General features: G+C 48.0%; 1 protein-coding gene across 5 annotated transcripts in view; it reads left to right on the top strand.

The window, feature by feature from the left end:
• The window catches only part of CSGALNACT1 (chondroitin sulfate N-acetylgalactosaminyltransferase 1), a 321,855-nt gene that overhangs the window by 263,943 nt on the left and 37,735 nt on the right, over positions 1-20,177 (top strand). For all 5 annotated transcript variants that reach the window (XM_033415382.2, XM_049704197.1, XM_033415384.2 and 2 more), the window contains exon 4: positions 16,378-16,594. In XM_033415382.2, the coding sequence (XP_033271273.1) occupies positions 16,378-16,594 (217 nt within the window). The remainder of the gene's footprint in view (positions 1-16,377; positions 16,595-20,177) is intronic.

The raw sequence follows: 20,177 nt of genomic DNA, 5'->3' as shown, positions 1-20,177 counted from the left end.
TATATTTGACCTTCTCTCTGTAACTAGCACATGACCTTCATTTGGTCCTTTCCTTCTCCCCAAATAATACTCTAGCTAACACTTACTGAGTGCTTCAAGCATTTTGTGTATTAAGTGCTCTATGTGTACTTCAGTCCTCACGAGGACCCCATGAGACAGGTCTTATATTACAGTCCTGCGTATTTACAAGCGAGGACACAGAGGCAAAGAAGGCTTCAGTCGCTTACCCAGGATTACAGAGCTGGCACTTGAACCCAGGTGCCCTGGCTCTGGGGTCTGCACTCCTGCCTCCTGCCTCTCAGTCCACGGAGAGAAAGCCAAGCACTGATTCATTCAGTAGGCATTAACAGAGCCCCTACAGTGTGCCAGGCCCTTACTCATACTTTTCATTGTCGTGAACTAGGGGTGGCTTAACAGATAACAGACCTGTGTAATGCTGTCAGAAAAAAATGACTTAAAATCAATTTCAAAATAATTATTCTTGGTTGATGTCCTATAACACCAACTCTTCTATATCTAACAACCTCAAACAGCAAGTTAACTATCTAATTGAATGTACTTTGTTTTACTTTCTTTGAGATGCCCTCTTTGACCCATGGATTATTTAGAAATGTGTTGTTTAATTTCCAAGTGTTTAGTGATTTCCTTGTTTTTCTGTTAGTGGTTTCTACTTTGAATTCATCATGATCAGAGAACACACTCTGTATAATTTCACTTCTTTTAAGATTGCTGGTTTGTTTATGGCCTAAGATATAGTCTGTCTTATTGAACGTTCCATGGGTGCTTGGAAAATATGTGTATCATGCTATTGTTTGGTGGAGTATTCTATATACGTCAGTTAGATCCTGTTGCTTGACTGTATCGTTCACACCTTCTGTACCTCTTTTTTTTTTTTTTGCGGTACGAGGGCCTCTCACTGTTGTGCCTCTCGCGTTGCAGAGCACAGGCTCCAGACGCGCAGGCTCAGTGGCCATGGCTCACAGGCCTAGCCGCTCCGCGGCATGTGGGATCTTCCCGGACCAGGGCACGAACCCATGTCCCCTGCATCGGCAGACGGACTCTCAACCACTGCGCCACCAGGGAAGCCCTGTACCCCCATTTTTTTTTCTTCTGTATCCTTTATGATTTTATGTCTAGTAGTTCTATTAGTTGCTGACAAGGGGATTGAAGTCTCCAATTATAATTGTGGAATTGTCTGTTTCTCCTTTCAGCGTTATTGGTTTTGGCTCTATGTATTTTGAGGCTCTGTTGTCTGGTGCGTATGTAATTAGGGTCATTATGTCTTCCTGGTGGATTGATGCCTTTATCATTTTATAATGTCCCTCTTTGTCTCTAGGATTTTCTTTGCTCTAAAGTCTACTTTATCTTATATGGCCACTCCTGTTTTATTAATGTTTGCATGGTACATCTTTCTCCACCCTTTTTCTTTCAGTTTATCCATGTCATTTTTCAAATTTGAAGTGAGTTTCTTATAAACAACTGGAGTTGTGTTACGTTTTTATTAATCCACTCTGCCAATCTCCTTTTTAAAATTGGTATATTTAGGCCATTTAGACTTGAGGTAATTATGATGTGTTAAAGTTTGTCTCCCAAGTTAACAGTTTACATAACCAGGGTACATTTTCTTTAGAGATCTCACCAAGAGACGAAATTAACAACAGCTGTCAGTGGGTACTTGACCAAGGGATCTTTGTTTATTTGCATGATTTTATGGCCAAAGTAAAAGTTTGATGTCACCCTCTTGAAAAGTTTTCTAAGCTAAATTTAATTGAGATCACACTTAATTGCATGGGGTTTTAGCATCTCAGCTAAACTCAGCTAATGCCCATTTGTTCATGTGTTTGGTGGACCCAGAACTTTCTTCTGAGGAATATTTGGTCCCATCTGGGGACTCCCTGTGTGCAGCTCCTTGCTGAGGTCAAGTGGCCGTCTGTTCTGGTATGTGCCCTGTGTGTCATAGGAGGATGTCAGTAATACTGCAGTCATGGTGGCTGACAGTGTTTGCATCTGCTCGTGGTGACCAGCATGGTGTATTTTCGTGTCTGCACGCCCTTATCAGTTGCTCTCACTCCATTATTACTGCTGCATTGCAAACTATCCTAGAATTTAGTGGCTTTTGATCCCCATTTTCACATACTGACAGATTCTCTGGGTCCAGAGTTCAGAAAGGAGCCAGTGGGGACGACTGTCCCTATTCCAGCTCCTCTGGGGCCACATCTGGGAAGGTGGGAAGGTTGGGGTGACTCAACCCTTGGGAGACAATCACCCAAACGTACCTTCCCTTGCAAATCTGGCAGCTGCACTGTGGTGGCGTGAGCACCAGGACAGTCCCTGGAGCTAGGCAACCCTGGGGTAGTTGACCTCTTACGTGGTGGTCTGGGCTGTGGGAGAAAATGTTCCAGAAAACAAGTAGCAGCTGCATCACTCCACGGTCCTCTCTTGGACAAAGTAGCCACAAGCCCACTCAGATTCGAGGGCATGGGCCCTCCCTTGATGGGAACCTTGTCAGATAATTTGGGGGTCATGACATACTTGAGAAAAAATATTTATGGAGTACTGCCACCTAGATAGGTTAAGTGGTATCTGTTCTTTTACATTCTCTAAGTTAAAAAAAAATTTATATTAACTATCATTTGAAAACTGCATAGCCTAACAGACCACCTTGTTTTGATATGCTGTGGAATTACTTTATGCTTGACTAGTAGGTCAGTTTCAGGCTATGTGAGTAAGGTTGCTGTAGGAATTCTCTAGAGGTTCATAACCCTAAGATGTGTTTCGCTGGGTTTATTGTGATTTCACGGACGCAGTGAGTCATGTGCTGTTTGTTGTGTGTCCTGTGCAGTTGGAGAAACTGAAGCTTTGAGAATTGACTTTGTCCAAAGTCACAGAGCAAGTTAATCGCTGACTGGAATTAAATTCAGTGTCTTTTTCTCCTGGGGGCAGTGTCTGTGTAAGAACGTCCCTGGCTCTTTCATCTAAGGTGTCCCTTTATGACGTGCCACCCCACGGGGTGATGGACACATAGCTCGGCGTTCTGAGCAGATTGTTTTACTAAATGGGAGGTTCCTATTGGGTGACAGACTTCACAGCTCCCAGTGGTTGGTGTTCCATTAGTGTGCTGTTCACCCCAGAGGAGAAGCATGTTCACTTCTTCACAGTGTGCGTTTCCCTGGTGATCAAGCTGAGGCGTGTGTCCATGTCTGTTTCTAAGGATGGGGAAGAAAGTGGGGCATAGGATTCATTCTTCTAAAAGAAAGCTAATCTCAACGGGGTTTTCTTCACAACCTGTTATGGTGATTAGGACATACTTTTTTACAGTTTAGGATCGAGATTGTTATATTTTAGTTAGAATGATTGTCAAAAAGTAAAAGAAAATCCACAAACCAGGATCCAAGCAAAACCAATAACCTGTGTGTTCATCTGGGGACCCACCTGGACCCTCTCCCAGCCTTAGGACTGTCCGAAGCTTTCTGCATGGACACGTCCACCTCCTCTCTGTTACTCAGTCCCCACATCTCCTGGACAGAGCCAGGGGCTTCTCACCGCCACCCCCCACCCCCGACCACAGTGCTCTCCAGGCAGGCCTGGGTCTTATTCATCTTCATGGCTCTAGTCCGTTACCGTGATGGAAGGTGCGTATCAAGGGACCGTGGAGTGAAGGAGCGACTGGGTTGATGGTTCAACCATCAAATGGTTATTCACATTTCATTTAAAATACTGCTAAAATTTGGGCCATAGCTCCAAACTCTCTCATGTTATGAAGGAGATGTTCAAATAGAAAAAAAAAAAAAGAGGGGATTGGGGTCTGAAAAGTGCTTTCTTTCCGTGTTAGTTTTCCAGGCTGTTGTGGCCTCAGTTCCTCTCCCTTTCTGTGACCCTGGAAGCAGCAGGGGTCGCAGGCCCAGCCGTGCTCTGGGGCCTGCTCCGTGGGCCTCTGATCACGGCCCCCTCCCAACAAAGCTCCATTGATTCAGAGCATTATTATTTATTGCAATGGCTACTTCTGGTGTTTACTGTCTAATGTTGGTACCAGTTTGGGGGTAAACCAGTGGTTCCCCAATTTAATAGGTCTGGTGGGGGGGGCCCAAGAATCTGCCTTTTCTAAGGCTGACCAGTTCCTGCCAGCAAGGACAAATGCAGGTGGACCAGTGTCTGTTGTGGTGGAAAATGGTGACCTGTGTGCCAGGCCTTCTGATTCTTTTACTCTTCCGCTTGCTGTGGTTGATCTGTCTTGTGGCAGTTCCACAGAAACATGCATGCTTTCGCCCAGATAGCCAGTGGTTCCGTGTTACAGCCTATCTGTAAAGCTAAAGTGAATTCTTACCACTGACTAATTGGATAAGTTAGCCAAATAAAATAAATGCTTACAGGAGGTCCAACTTAGGATATTCCTTGAGGCACAAAGCAGTCAACATGGATGCTTTGACCTTACCCTGTGATTCGATTTTTAAGACCAGGAAGTAAGAGCTTGGTCTCGTGAAGTATCTTGTTTAAAGTGTTGTGAAGTGAGTGTGAAGCCAGGGTTAGACCGGGGTCTCTGGTTTAGGTGCTGTCAAGCACAGCAACTGTCAGGACAGCTTGAGGCCTGGACGTGTCCACAGCGGGAAGGAGGCTGCTCTAATTGTGTTGATGATGGAAGGGGTGTAGGCATGCTACGGTGCAGGGTGGTGCTAACCACCTCTGTGTAGGGATGTAGTCAGATAAAGCGTTGTGGTATCTGATAACTACAGGTCAGTGATTTGAAAATTCCAGTTGATATTATACATTAGAAATGGGTTTCTCAAGCAACGGGTAAAAAAATTCTGTTGCGATATTGCTAAGAATGTGCCTTGACTCAGATTTTATATATGCTAGCTTGTATATCACCAGGCCTTTTACCAGAATATCAAGAATCCTGGTCTCATACAGATGGCCAAAAGGCACATGAAAAGAGCTCAACATTGCTAATGATTAGAGAAATGCAAATCAAATCTACAATGAGGTATCACCTCACACCAGTCAGAATGGCCATCATCAAAAAGTCTACAGATAATAAATGCTGGAGAAGGTGTGGAGAAAAGGGAACCCTCCTACACTGTTGGTGGGAATGTAAATTGGTGCAGCCACTATGGAAAAACAGTATGAAGGTTCCTTAAAAAACTAAAAATAGAACTACCATACGTCATATGGTAGTATATGCCACTACTGGGCATATACCCTGAGGAAACCATAATTCAAAAAGAGTCATGTACCACAGTGTTCATTGCAGCAGGACATGGAAGCAACCTAAGTGTCCATTGACAGATGAATGGATAAAGAAGATGTGGTACATATATACAATGGAATATTACTCAGCCATAAAAAAGAATGAAATAATGCCATTTACAGCAACATGGATGGACCTAGAGATTAGCATACTAAGTTAAGTCAGAGAAAAAGACAAATATATGATATCACTTATATGTGGAATCTAAAAAATGATACAAATGAACTTATTTACAAAACAGAAATAGACCCACAGACACAGAAAACAAACTTATAGTTACCAAAGGTTGGAAAGGAGGGGAGGGATAAATTAGGAGCTTGGGATTAACATATACACACTACTATATGTAAAATAGATAACCAACAAGGACCTACTGTATAGCACAGGGAACTATACTCAATATTTTATAATAACCTATAATGGAAAAAAATCTGAAAAAGAATATATGTATGTGTGTGTGTGTATATATATATCTATATATATAGATATATATAGATATATATGTATGTATAACTGAATCACTTAGCTGTACACCCAAAACTATAACAATGTTGTAAATCAACTATACTCCAATAAAAAAATAAAATTAAAAAAATTAAATTAAAAAAAATGAAGAATCCTGGTCTCTGGGTCCACAGTGACTTAAAAGAATGAGTTATTGGATCCAGCTTCCAAGCATATTTGATGCCATTGTATTGATATATAGCACAGCAAGAGGAGGGCTTGCCCAAGCCCGGACCCATCTGACTGACAGCAGTGATGCAGTCACGACGAATGGGGCAAAGGGACATGATGTCATAGTATTGATAATAATAGTAATGACGTCATTATCATTATTACCACTGCTGACATCACCGAGTGCTTCCTGGGTACCAGGCATGTTTACATGTGTTAATTTATTTAACCTTCACAACATCCGTATAAAGAAATAGGGCTGTATTTTTATTGATCCCGTTTCTTAAAGATGAGGAAAGTGGTGCCAATGAATCAATCCATAATACGTTATCTCAATCTTCAAAAGTGAGTCTCGAGACGGACTTTTCTGATATACTTTGGACAGTTATTGTCTTTCTGAAGTATCTTTATTGATGTTTTTCTGTTCTCAAAAGTCAAGCTCAAAAAGAAAGGAAGAACAGAAAAGAAAGAAGACTTGTAAACATCCTTTTGAAGGTGAGGTTGATCGACCTTTAAGAGCTTGGGCATGACAGGCTCTTGGATTCACAGCCGTCCTGCCCGTCACCCTGTGAGCAGCATGTCATTCGTAATGTGGAACAAGTTACTCACTTACCTTCTGGAAAGGCCTCCATTCTCCCGTCTGTAAAAGGACGTGGTAAAGGGCGGACCCTCTGGAAGCCTCCTTCGAGTCGAGGTGGTATTTGTGAACGTGGTCTGAGCAGCCACGAGCAGGCTCAGCTGTTTGGGCTGCGTGGCCTCTGCTTCGGGGTGAGCTGGACGAGTGGTCGTGTACACACAGCTCACGGTCCCCAGAAAAACGGCGAGGTCACACATGCCCTGCTCTCTGACCCTTAACCCCTGCGCATCGCTGCTGCTGTATCTTGAGTTGCTGCTTTTCCCACATCCTGGACGTGCCGTCCGCAGCTGGTGGGAAGCGTGATAACGGCGTCCGAATTCCTGTCCCCGGGTTTGCTCTGGAGCCTAGAGACCCCCTCCCTGGTCCCCGCTCCAGGCCCCTCAGACTCTGCTCAGTTGGGCAGCGTCGCTCTGTGTGGCTTCCACGTTGGTTCCCTAGAGGGAGGAGAAGGGTGCATCCCCTGAGACCCCGTCCCCGCAGAGTGAGAGCTCGGGTGGGGTTGCGGTCTGTCCTGCCAGTGTGGAAGCCTGGCCTCCCCGGGAGCCCACTTTTCCACGAAACCTAAACGTCCTCAGGAGCCTTTTCCCGTGACTCCGCTGTCACTTCTGACCTCGGCCCCTGAGCTGCGGATGCTCACTTGGCCCGATTTCCCCTCTCTGATCCTGCATTGCCTTCGGCTCTCCCCCGCACCCTCGGCCGGACCCCAGTGAGTCCCCTCGGCCACTTTCTTCGTGGTGCCGACCCCCTGGCCCTGCACGTGTGTCCTGCAGAGCCGGCCTGGATCCGCAAGTCCTGTCTCCCCGTCCTTGCTCTGCTCCTCCAGCTGCCGGGGACAGTCCCCTCGTGCACGTGCTCTGTCGGGGCTCATGGGGGCCCCCTGTGCCCTCGTGCCCGGCTGTGGGCCCCTCTCACCCTGCCTCGTGCCGCCCCGTCTCTCCCGTGTCGCTCCTAACCCCCGTTCTCAGCCTGGCCTTCCTCCTGCTGCAGGAGAAACTGGACATTCGTCCTCGTGCTTCCTTGAGTTCCTCGTCCCACCCCTGCGTGGTCCGCACCCCGCTGGCCTCCTGCCCTGTGCTGGGGGGTAGGTTTCCCCCTCTCTGTCCCTGGTCCTTCCCTGGGTGGGGCCCCACCGGGGCCCCACCCCTCCTTCCATCCGTGTGTCCCCGTGATCTGTTTCTGTTTGCTTCTTCCTCTCAGCGCGTGACGGACTTGTTCTTTCTACTTTTCAAGTCCTTCATGAAGGACTTGAAGGACTTTCCAACCCTCTGAGTTCCTCTGGTTGCCACTCTGCTGGGTCCGCCCCTTCTTACCCAGCACCTCCCCACCCCACCTGCCTTCTGCGCCGCAGAAACAGAGCTCTGGCTCCCGTGGAGCTCAGCTATGGGGGGGCACAGGGGCGAGGAGGGTGAACACCCTCAGGTAACGGGCGGCGACGGCGCTAGAACAGGGCGCGTGGAAGAGGGGACCGAGGGGGACGAGAGACGGCCTCGTGGAAGAGGTGCATCTGGGTTGAGACCTACAAGGGGGGGAAGGATCCGGCGGTGCCCAGCCTAGGGAGGCATCCCAGGCAGAGGCGGAGGAAAGGGCAAAGGTCCTGGCGCAGGAGGGAACTTGACAACTTCCAGGAAACAGAAACAAGATGCTTTCCTCACCTAGCTCACTCCTGCCCCTCGACCTCTCATCCTCTTTCAGATTTGCTCCAGACCCTGTCGCTTCCGGGAACGTCATGGCCGGGGCCACCGTTGGGCCGCTTGCCATCCAGTGGGCTTGCGCCGTCCTCATCTTACTTGACCTTGACGCAGCAGCGGGCGCTGAGCTGCCCTGGCCCACCGTGAGCTTCCCTGCCGCCCCGTCCTGTGCCTGACCTGGCAGCCTCCCTGCTGACTACGCAGCACCGGCCTCCGGGGCCCCTCTTCTCACTCTCTACACTTCCGCAGTCCCCGAAACGCTGGGGCATCTCACTCTGCAAAGGGCCCGTCTGCTGAGCTTCAGACACATGCTCCTCAAGTCAGCATTTCAGACTTTTAACTCATAGGCCTCGCCTCACCTGTAGCTCACTCCCCTCGCCTGCCCTCTCGCCTCTAACCGGTTCTCTCCAGCCTTTGCCACTTGCCCTCCTCTCGCTGGCGCTGTCTCAGCTTCCTGCTGAGTCACAGGGTTTCTTCCCTCAGTGCTCTGATCTCACCCCCGTCCTCCATCCACACCTCTGTCAGGCGATGGCACTAACGCCACTTCGCCTCTCCCGAGCTCGGGGAGGGTTTGCTCCCTAGGAGGCCCTGGTGGCCAGCGTGCTGTGCCCTTACCTCACTGCCCAGCTTCACCTCCTGCACCTGCCTCTTGTGCCCCAGCCTGGCTGAACTGCTGCAAGTTTGCCAAACATAACAAGTTGGTTTTGTTTGTTCAGTATCTTTGTTATCTTTCCGTGGAATGTTCTCTCTGATTTTGTAGTCTTGGCAAACGCCCAGTCTCCAGTTCTGGTGAAATATCGTCTGTCAGCGTGTCCACACCCTCAGCAGGTGGAGACGCCCTCCTTTCTGCTCCTTGCACCGTGGGCAGACTCTCAGGTGCTTATTATGTTATATGTGCCTCTTTGGTTTACCTGTCTGCCTTCTCTCTAGAATGTGAATTCTGAGAGCACAGTGATTTTCTTTTTTAATCTTTAATTTATTTTTGGCTGCATTGTGTCTTCACTGCTGCATGTGGGCTTTCTCTAGTTGCGGCGAGCGGGGGCTACTCTTTGTTGCGGCGTGTGGGCTTCTCATTGCAGTGGCTTCTCTTGTTGCGGAGCACGGGCTCTAGGCATGTGGGCTTCAGTAGTTGCAGCACATGGGCTCGGTAGTTGTGGCGTACGGTCTTAGTTGCTCCCCGGCATGTGGGATCTTCCCGGACCAGGGCTCGAACTTGTGTCCCCTGCATTGGCAGGCGGATTCTTAACCACTGTGCCACCAGGGAAGTTCCCACAATGATTTTTCTTTTATCACAACCCTCTTTATATCTCTAATGGAGAACACAGTCCATGGTGAATGATACCCATAAGGAAAATCAATAAGGATAAAAATAACCATGTCATGTGACTATGACTTGTGCGTGGCTGGTGGTACACCTGGTGAGGAGCCCAGCCCGCTGCTACGCTGGGATCGTAACACGTCTTCGCTTCCCACCTAGTATCAGGTACATGATTGTCTTCATGGAGATGATCTGTAGCTTTGTGGGGAAAAGATGGCTCTGAAAAGAAGTCGACTGCCAGTATCAGTGATGAAGTAAGGAGCAACCCTCAGTAAGTGAGGTTCTTAGAAATTCTTGATGGATTAAGAACTAAGTGTTGGAGCCCGTGCTCCACAACAAGAGAAGCCACCGCAGTGAGAAGCCCGCGCACCGCAATGAAGAGTAGCCCCCGCTCGCCACAACTTAAAGCCCGCACACAGCAACGAAGACCCAACGTAGCCAAAAATAAATAAATAAAAATAATTTTTTTAAAAAAAGTAGCAAGTGTTGAGTTTGTCTGCATGGATCTACAGCATGAACAAATGCAATAAATAGGAATAAAAAAGGGGATTCATGAATTGTTTCAGCAAGGACATCAGTCGGTGCAGCCGTTTCTTATCAAAAGAAATGTTTAGTGAAAGTTAATGGGGATGAACCTGAGTCAGGATGAGTACAGAAGCGGCTGTGAGCTGATGCCCTGTGATGCAGGAGAAACAAGGTGTGTGGGCGTCCCGTAACCTGGCAGAGGAGGAAAGCTGTAAAGTGGTTACTTTTTACTGTCTTTATGGGGAGAATTATTTACATTGTGGTCTCTGAGCATTTGGGGATTCACGGCAGTCTTTCGCAAATGTCAAATGTCTGCTACTTTCCCTAAGAAAATAGAGCTGACAACAGATGGCACTGTGATGATGTCTTGTCATCCCACGTGGCCTGAGAGTGAGACGTTTCATCTAAGTGGAATTCTCTAGATAACTGCAGCACCACAATAGTAGAAAATTACCATTGTGAAATAAAATCTTTCTCAGGTATGTCCCAGTTTCTCTTTCTGAACAGACTAAGGAGATTAGGCTCCTACGCTGATGTCTTCAAAGGCAGTTTACATGGGTGGAGTATTTTTTTTTCTTTATATTAGATGATCCCAGACATTTCTGTTAAATTAAAAAAAATAATAACATTCTGTCTCCCCCTGCTGTTAGGAGGTGACCTGTCACTACTTACTACTGTCAGCATTTCTGCCTGTTACACCTTTTCTTTCCGCATATACTCTCCTTTTTCTGGAAATTTTTTTTCATGAAAATCCCCCCCCTTTTCAAAATTTACTACTTTTAATGTGTTGTAGACTCTGAACTCAGATAATTGTTATTTAGCAGCTGTTAGAGCTATGGGTAAAAAAAGAGAAAATCTCCAAGGGGGCCTGTAAGGGTTATCCGAGGGTGGAGGAGCTATGAACTGTGGTTTTTACCACAGACCTTATGCTGTTTGTCTGACTTCTCAGACGCTGCTGCTTCTTCCTTTGCTCTGAGGGGTTCGTGTTGGGTATGGAAGACGACCTCGAGGGAGGAAACAGCTTCCCTGAGTCTCCGTGTGCTCGTCTGTAAAATGAGAGGCTGGACTAGACCATGTCTGGGGGCACATGTGTCACGGGCCAGGAGAGCAGCTCCACACAGAGGTGTTTAAGCTCTCAGATCCGCGTGCCTGGAGGAACGAGCGATCACTTAGGATTGAGAAAGTCTGGGAATCTTCCCAGGGGAGGAGGGTCCTGTTTAGAAGGGGTGAGGGGGGACCGGTGGGGACCTGTGTCTTGAGAAAGTGCCAGGCCTTTTCACAGGACAGCAGTTATTGTGGTAAAATACACATAACGTAAAATTCACCACTTTAAGCTTTTTTTCTTTTGGCCACACTGCGCAGCTTATGGGATCTTAATTCCTCAACCAAGGATTGAACCCGCGCCCTCCACAGTGAGAGCATGGAGTCCTAACCACTGGACCACCAGGGAATTCCTTATTTTAACCATTTTTAGGTGTACAGTTCATTGGCATTAAGTACACTCACATTGTGTGTAACTGTCATCCCCACGCATTTCTAGAACTTTTTCATTATGTCGGACTGAACTCCGTGCCCATTAAACGCTAAGTCCCCTCCCCCGTCCCAGCCTCTGGTGAGCCCCAGTCCACTGCCTGTCTGTGAATTTGACCACTTTAGACTCCTCGTACGAGGGGGTTCATACAGTCTCTGTCCTTTTCTGTCTAGCTGACTCCACTTAGCTCGTGTTTTCGGGTCCATCCGTGCTGTAGCATGTGTCTGAATGCCATTCCTTTTTAAGGCTGAGTAACATTCCATTGCATGTATAGACCACGCTTTGTCCATCCATTCACCTGTTCACGGAGGTTTGAGTTGTTGCCACGTTTGGCTGCTGTGAATGATGCTGCTGTGAACATGTGTGCACACGTGTCTGTTCAAGCGTCTGTTTTCAGCTCTTTTGGGTGCACACCCAGAAGCGGAATGGCTGGGTCAGATCATAATTCTGTGTTTAACTTTTGAGGGAACTGCCAGGCTCTTTCCATAGCTGCACCATTTAACATTCCCACCAGCGTTGCACTTTCAGTTCCAATTTTTCCAGGGGGAAGAGTAGTTGTATATGCTACATGCTCGACGTAAACCCAGTTTCATGTGAGGCAGGACGTACAATTAGGACAGGAGTCGGGAGCCAGATGAGGGAGGGTTTGAAGGCTTGGCTGTAGTATTGGTGCTTTGCTCTCTGGGCTGTGAGAAGCTGCGGGGCTTCTGAGCTGGGCCAGAGCAGGAGTAGAGTGATGCTATAGGAAGCTAAGGGCCCCAGGGTATGTGCAGGATGGACCGGGCCCTGGAAGTGGGGCAGGGGTGTCAGAGGTGGCAGGTGTCTAGCTGGGGGACCTGGGCTCCATGCGGGAAGGTAGGAAAGGCGGGGATGAAAGTGGAGACACCTCTGGGCTCAGCAGTGCAGCACTGGCCGCAGCTATGTCCACTCGTCCTGAGTGAGGGTGGGGACGTGAGGGCGGGGACCTTCGGCATCATGATTTCTGAGGTCCTTAAGTGGAAGGCAGGGTGGAGGGGGTCACGTCCGCATCTGGTAAGCTCCTCACCTACTGAAGGAGCAGACATTTGCAGCAGACCGAGGAGCTGTATCTTGGATTCCTGGAGGTGTCCCCATCTAGTTGTTGGTCCTGGGGCCTGGACCCCTGGAGGAGAGCAGGTCAAGCACGGGTCTGCCGGCACAGGGAGCAGAAACAGCAAACTCACAGGAAGGTCGGCACCTAGTGGCGGAAAGAGGGAAAAGGCGTTAGACTAAGCTCTAAGCCAGCTCCAGAGTCCTTATTTATTTATTTATTTATTTATTTTGCGGTACGCGGGCCTCTCACTGTTGTGGCCTCTCCCATTGCGGAGGACAGGCTCCAGACGCGCAGGTTCAGTGGCCACGGCTCACGGGCCCAGCTGCTCCGCGGCATGTGGGATCTTCCCGGACCGGGGCACGAACCTGTGTCCCCTGCATCGGCAGGCGGACTCTCAACCACTGCGCCACCAGGGAAGCCCAGTCCTTATTTTGATCTTTAATTTGCATAGTGGATAAGAATGATACTGCCCTATAAAATATTACTAGGGAGGTATTCGCGTGGCCAACCTGCTTTGCCTTTGTCATTGTGCGTGCAGCTCGTTGGCTGAAAACCCGATCCTGCCACGGTGCTTCTGCTCCCTTTCTCTCAGAGGGAGGCTGTCCGAGTTTCCACCTCTGAAGGTTTCCAGGAGGCGCGGGCTTTGTTTAGGTGCTGTCCTTATGTCACAAGGAGGCTGGGGTGGGGGGACGTACCTGTGGGTGTGGTGGACGAGGGCTGGTGCTGGGTTCTGGTGGACACAGGCTGCAAGAGAGCTTTAAGTAACTTATTTAAAATAGATAGGATTAAGGGATCTAAAATCAGGTTTATAAGACATAATGAATTGAATTAGGCAGAGTAGGGGGAAATATGCTAAAAAGTTGCTGATGTAATAGCTGTTTCAAGGCACAGGATGCGGGTGATGCCGACAAAGCAGCTGGAGTTGTGGCTGAGATCAGCCTGGTCCACTGGCTCCTGGTGGTCCCGGAGGCGTTGGGGGAGGGTGTGTCCGGGAACCAGGAAGGCAGGCTGCTCTTGTCCCCCGGGATGCTGGTGCGGCTCCCTGCAGGCATGGTCGTAGGAATCATTATTAATAAGGACTGCTGTGTTCTCTGGTTCTTTATAAATGCACGCCCATCTCTTGAGACAGGTGCATACCTGCATCTTCAAATCTGTGGATTTAGATTTTAAAAGTTAATGATTCTGATCCTGGTGCTGAGAAAGAAAATGACTCCAATTCTGAGAAGCCATCCCGGCCCGCATACTTGCTATCTGCAGGTTCAGCTGTAGCAGCCTTGCGCGGGGGAGCCGTGGAGAGCAGGGGTACTTGCCGGCCCCGGGTCACAGCTGTGTTTCTGTCCAGCAGAGATGCTGTTAACTGAGCCGACTGCTTCCTGACTCAGCCCCACCTCACCTGGGCCCCTGGGAGCTGGTGGCTGCCCAGTTGCTCTGGTGGGCAGCAGAGGTGGGAAGAGCCCATGTCCTCTGCGAGGACCAGTTGCCTGAAAGGGTGAACAGGCTTCGAAGGGAGCCACTTCACGTTTTCAGAGACATCCTCCGAGCCTCGTGAGAAGTGCCCCTCCCTTCTCCCATGAGTGGTCCCGGTGGGGATGCTGGGACCTCGTCCCAGCAGGAGCTCGGCAGACCTTCTCTCAGCTTCCCTGACCTGCACTGGGGAGCCCAGGGGGCTTCAGGAGGGAGCTCTGCCCCATCCTCGTAGCCCTGCACCCAGGTCCTCGAGTCCCCGAGTCGCCGGTGTTGGGCTGTGCGTGTGAGCCTCTGGGTGGTGGCAGGTGAGGCCCCCTGGAAGATTCGCAGCCCAGGCTCCTCTCTGCGGCCCTGGAGGGAGATCAGAGAGGCCACAGAGCCAGGGGTGTGGGGTGAACAGCTCCTGGAACGGGAAGAACAGAGGCGTTTGTGCAGCAGACCTGTGGCCCCCACAGAAGAGAGGAGAGCAGGGGTGAGGATGAAAAGAGAAGGGCTCGGAGAGGCCTGGAAACCAGCGAGCCCAGGAGGATGCCTTCTGTGGAGTCGCCTTTGTAGCTACTCAGGGCCCAGGGTGCGTCCCAGCCAAAGTAGGGACTCAGAGGACGAGAAAGAGAAAACCTGGCCAGTCAAGAGAAGAGAGACGAGGACTCTTCTCTGGTGACTTGTCGAACTGGATGGGTTTTTCTGCCGGTAGGAAAACACCCACAAGCCCAATGACACGGGGAGGTGTGGAACTTAGGCCCCAGGGGTTGGTTGGCTCCCGAGGCGGGGATGTTCCATCTGGTCAGGACTGCGGAGCCTCATCCCGTCTTTGAGCGAAACGCTGGGTCACACGGTCCGCCCAGCAATGAGACAGTGGAGTTCCAGTGATGGCGACACTTGGGGGGCCCATCGTTGCCCCAAGTAGGCTGGCTCTGAGGTGCTGGCTGTGCTGCTTCCCAGAGGGGAAGTTACGCAAGACGTGCACCTGCCGCTGTACTGGTACTGTACATGCCGTGTGCTTTAGTGCTTCCGGAAGCTTCCTTGGGGCCACATGACCCATGGGAGCGGCCCGAGTGGCTCCCAGTGCCCCGAATGGACCACTGTGGTCACTTCATATGAAATGGCTGTCGTTTCTCAGAGATCGTTTTAACACACTTCTTAAATTAAATATAATATTAAAGTATGTATCTTATCATATTGTAGAAATGTAGATAAATAGCAGAAAAGAAAAAACACATAACCCTTCTCCACAGCACAGCCAGTCTTATTTTGACATATTTCCTTACAGTCCTTTTTTAAATGCCTCTGAATAGTATAAATGCAGCTTTGTATCCAACGTTACAAACTTTTTTTTTTAACATCTTTATTGGAGTATAATTGCTTTACAATGGTGTGTTAGTTTCTCCTTTATAACAAAATGAATCAGTTATACATATACATATGTTCCCATATCTCTTCCCTCTTAGGTCTCCCTCCCTCCCACCCTCCGTATCGCACCCCTCTAGGTGGTCACAAAGCACCGAGCTGATCTCCCTGTGCTATGCGGCTGCTTCCCTATAGCTATCTATTTTACATTTGGTAGTGTATATATGTCCATGTCCACTCTCTCACTTTGTCACAGCTTACCCTTCCCCCTCCCCATATCCTCAAGTCCATTCTCTAGTAGTTCTGTGTCTTTCTTCCCGTCTTACCCCTAGGTTCTTCGTGACTTTTTTTTTATTTTCTTAGATTCCATATATATGTGTTAGCATACGGTATTTGTTTTTCTCTTTCTGACTTACTTCACTCTGAATGACAGACTCTAGGTCCATCCACCTCACTACAAATATCTCAATTTCGTTTCTTTTTATGGCTGAGTAATATTCCATTGTATATATGTGCCACATCTTCTTTATCCATTCATCTGATGATGGACACTTAGGTTGCTTCCATGTCCCGGCTATTGTAAATATAGCTGCAATGAACATTTTGGTACATGACTCTTTTTGAATTACAACATTACAAACTTTTTGCCATGTGTTTTTTTGAGGTCTTCATAACCGATTTTTAAATTGATGGTATTTTCATTTCTTTTGCTATTTAAGTGGGAGCATTTTGAGTTTTCTAATAAGTATTAGGTGTGGAGATTTAATCTTAATTTTTTAAAGTAAGGCATTTTGTGCTAGCTCTTGGCTATTAAAAACACTCAGCAGCCATGGTTAATTTTTAGAACTGTCTCTCCTTGTGTCTGTTAACAGGCATCTACCGCACAGAAAAGGATAAAGGCACTTTGTACGAGCTCACGTTCAGAGGAGACCACAAGCACGAGTTCAGACGCCTTGTCTTGTTCCGACCGTTTGGCCCCATCATGAAGGTGAAGAAGGAGGATTTGAACATGGCCGGCACGCTGGTCAATGTCATCGTCCCACTGGCCAGGAGGGTGGACAAGTTCCGGCAGTTCATGCAGAATTTCAGGTGGGCCTGTCGGCACGTGTGTGTGAAACACTGATAGCCCATCCCGTCCCTCCCTGGTCCCTGCCCAGCATGAAGGCCCCTGTCTCTCCCTGTTCGACTCTATTTTCTTCCTGTAAAGTTTATCGTTGTATCTGCCTTTCCCTAAAGCAATTAGAAAGCTGCCAGATAACCGGATTTACCTTCAGAAGTTAAGGGTAGGAGGACTGGGTTTTCATCGGGATCTGTAGGGTCACGCCTGCTGGGCTCCATTCTGACTGCAGTTGGGGGACCACGAGGCCGTGCTGTCCCCTCACTGGACTGGGCCCCTCCCAGCCTCCGAAAGGCCGGCACCCGCGTGGCCGTGGGTCTGTGTGCTCGGCTGCAGCCTGGCTTCCTTTGGTGTCCTGCCCTGGCAGTGGCTGGAATGCATTCAGTCAGAGTCTTTTTTATTTTAACCTGTGTCTCCTCGGAGATTACATGTAAAATTATGCCGAGAAGCCTCCCAGCACTCATTTTTGTAGCTACTCAAGAAGATTTAAGTGGGTTTTATGTTCCGATGCGGTGTGTAGTTTTTACACGTGTCTTCAAGCTCCTGACGGTGCGGTGTCGGATCTTACACTCTTGCGGATGACACTCACGCGCTGCTTGAGGTCAATCGGCTAGCTGACTTAGCCAGCTTATTCTGAAGATAGAACGTCATGTGTGCCTAGTGATAAATATCGGAAGATCAAACTTATTTTTAATCTTTTATCATTAAATTCACTTTATTAAAAGCCAGTAAGGGCTCAGTATAAGGGTGTAGTTGATGCTTCTCAAAATTCTGGATAATGAACACGTTTGAAGAGTAACCCGTTTCTGGCCAGGCTTCAGAGATGGGAGTAAATGAAGTCCAGCACTTATGTATCTGGGTCCCTTTCTGTCTTGTAACCTCAGTCTGAATGTGTCCTTCAAGCAAAGATGACAGCTCCTCTCAAGATGGCCCTTCCCTCAAGATGGTCTCATTCCAGCTTCCAGAACCTTCTCCACTAGCATATTCAGGCCTGGAGATGATAACAGCTCTGCAGTCAGTAGGAGGGGATATTGCTCTCATCCCCGTGTCCTCCTTACACCCTATCATTAAGCTTTGTAAATAGGTCCTTAATACATCTTCTCCAACTAAAAAGAGTAACCCTTTTCTAGCTACATTTTAAGGTCAGAACCCAAGAGTCTTTGGGGGGCCCTCTGACCTGGTCTTCCGTGAGTTCAGAATCCCTCAGCGGCACTCCTGATACGGCTGTGTGCGTGTGGTGTGTGCGCATGCGTGCCAGGGCGAGCTGCAGCTCCGGGTAGAAAGCTCGTTGTTACTTGCACCTGAAATCTGCCTCCCTGTAATTTCTACCCAGTGGGTCTAGTTGTGGCCTTTGAAGCAATGGCTGCCTTTGTCTTCTCCGGGTTTGGGAGCTGGGCCTTCAGCATGACGTCCTGTGGAGTTGGCTGAGCTGATCTTCCCACACCCACACCCCATCAGTTTGGAGAACACCCCGGCACACAATCCCACGACTGTTGGCAGCGCCCCTCTGGCTCTGGCCCTGAAGTGTCTGTGTGGCTGTGGCTCCCTTCAGCCCCCCCTGGGTGCGTCTGTGTCCCTCTTGCCTTCTCTTCGGACCGGCCGAGTGCACTGGCCGATGAAGCATCCATCCTGGGAGGACAGACCAGGCCTGAAGGCAAACCCTGACTCCCAGCAGCCAGTGTGCCTGTTCCCAGGACAAGTTTATAGAAAGTTCCCTCGGCCAGGAAGCTGCCTGGAGCCTGGGGCAGGGCCCTGAGGTTGGCTTTAGCACACAGGCCGGTCGCTAGAGAGCTGAGCTTGGCGAGATGGTGCCCCCGCCGGAGGGCTGTCTGCTCAGGGGACAGCCAAGCCCTCCTTGCAGGACTCCGGAGCCTGGAAGAAGGATTCTCTTGGGTGCATATGACTAATTATTATGACTGATTATTGCCTTAGTGTCACAAGGATGGAAAGTAATTAACAGTAGGAACAAAATTAGAAGGGAAATATTGTTGAAAAAAGAAAAACCTTTACAAGTCTCCAAAGTGGAAGTGCTGAAATGAATGTCATTCTAGTTAATGTTTTAAAAACAAAAATCCAGGGGTCCTTTCTCTTGCCTGTCACTGTTCAGATACCTGCTATAGCAGGTGGGCAGGAGAGGGTGGTCAGGGAGACTGGTTCCTTGGGGACAAGGAGGACCTGTGTGTGCACCGCACACTGGACCAGATGGAGGGATAAGAGGAACCTGGCTTCATGGAGAGAAGAATCTTAGTCCCACAGAGATAGAAATAGAGACCAGGACAGTGGGCCAAGAAAGGCTTTCCAGATGGAAGGCGCTTGAGCAGAGGCTGACAGGGGAGTCTGCTCCGTGGACCAGGGGCTTCTGAGCACGTTGAGGTCTCTGAAAAATTGGGATGATAGAGGGTACTCAAGCCTAGGGTATTTAATTCCGGGTCAGAACTTGGTAACGGTGGCACTTCAAGCTGGCCAGCAGAGAATGCATTGTTCAGAGCGTGGCTTTAGGACAACTAACCAAGCAGCAGAAAAGATTTAATTCTGACTTTACACCAAAACCCAAAGTAACCTCTGGTCAATTAAATATTTAAATGCCATTAAATTGACCATAAGAGTATTGGGAGAAAATATAAGGGGCTAATTATTCAATATTTGATGTTGTCTTTATGAAGTCCTTTCCATCCCAGGAGTGGAAACTGTTAACTGTGGTTGGCACTGAATATGGAACTATGAGTGATTTTTATTTCCTTCTTTTGGATTCTCTCCGTTTTATAAATTTTTGTATTTTGTAAATTTTTATATAGTTAGCATTTTTTAATGTTTTCTTTAAAAATTCAACAAAATATATCTTTTTGCTTTTATAATTTAAACCTGACTTTTAAGTTTATAAAAGTGACACGTGGCTATTATGAGATGTTTAAACAGTAGAACACAACCAAGAGTAAATTATTTAAAAATTCACTTTTGGCCCTGCTTCCCTAAATTAGCCATTTTTAACATTAATTGAACATTCTAGGCACCTTTCTTTGCATATACACAGATAGAAAAATAACATGCTTGAAATGTAATTAAGCATGAGACATGCTATATGTTCTATTTTTAATTAAAGTATTAAATTTTACTTTACTTAAATTTATAGAAGAGAATCTGAAGTATAACAGAAGAAATTGCTGATCTTTGAGAAAATGTTTCTGTGCTATAAAAAATCCCTCTAAAATTAAAAAAGTGACTTTACAAACCAGAACATATTGGAATCATTATGTATTTTTACTCCATATTTTAGTTTTAGACTACATTGGTTGAAAAATTATAATAAGAAGAGGAGAGCAGCGCAGTTATATTTTCTCGCTCTCCTGGTCCCATGTCCCCATTTACTCTATCATTTTTTTTTTTCCTTTAAAGTACTTTTTTTTTTTAACATCTTTATTGGAGTATAATTGCTTTACAATGGTGTGTTAGTTTCTGCTTTATAACAAAGTGAATCAGTTATACATATAATATGTTCCCATATCTCTTCCCTCTTGCGTCTCCCTCCCTCCCACCCTCCCTATCCCACCCCTCTAG

The sequence above is a fragment of the Orcinus orca genome, chromosome 21 (assembly GCF_937001465.1).
Source record: "Orcinus orca chromosome 21, mOrcOrc1.1, whole genome shotgun sequence".
In the NCBI taxonomy this organism is placed as follows: domain Eukaryota; kingdom Metazoa; phylum Chordata; class Mammalia; order Artiodactyla; family Delphinidae; genus Orcinus; species Orcinus orca.
The sequence above is the reverse complement of the archived record's forward strand: the minus strand, read 5'-3'. Positions and strand labels throughout refer to the sequence as shown.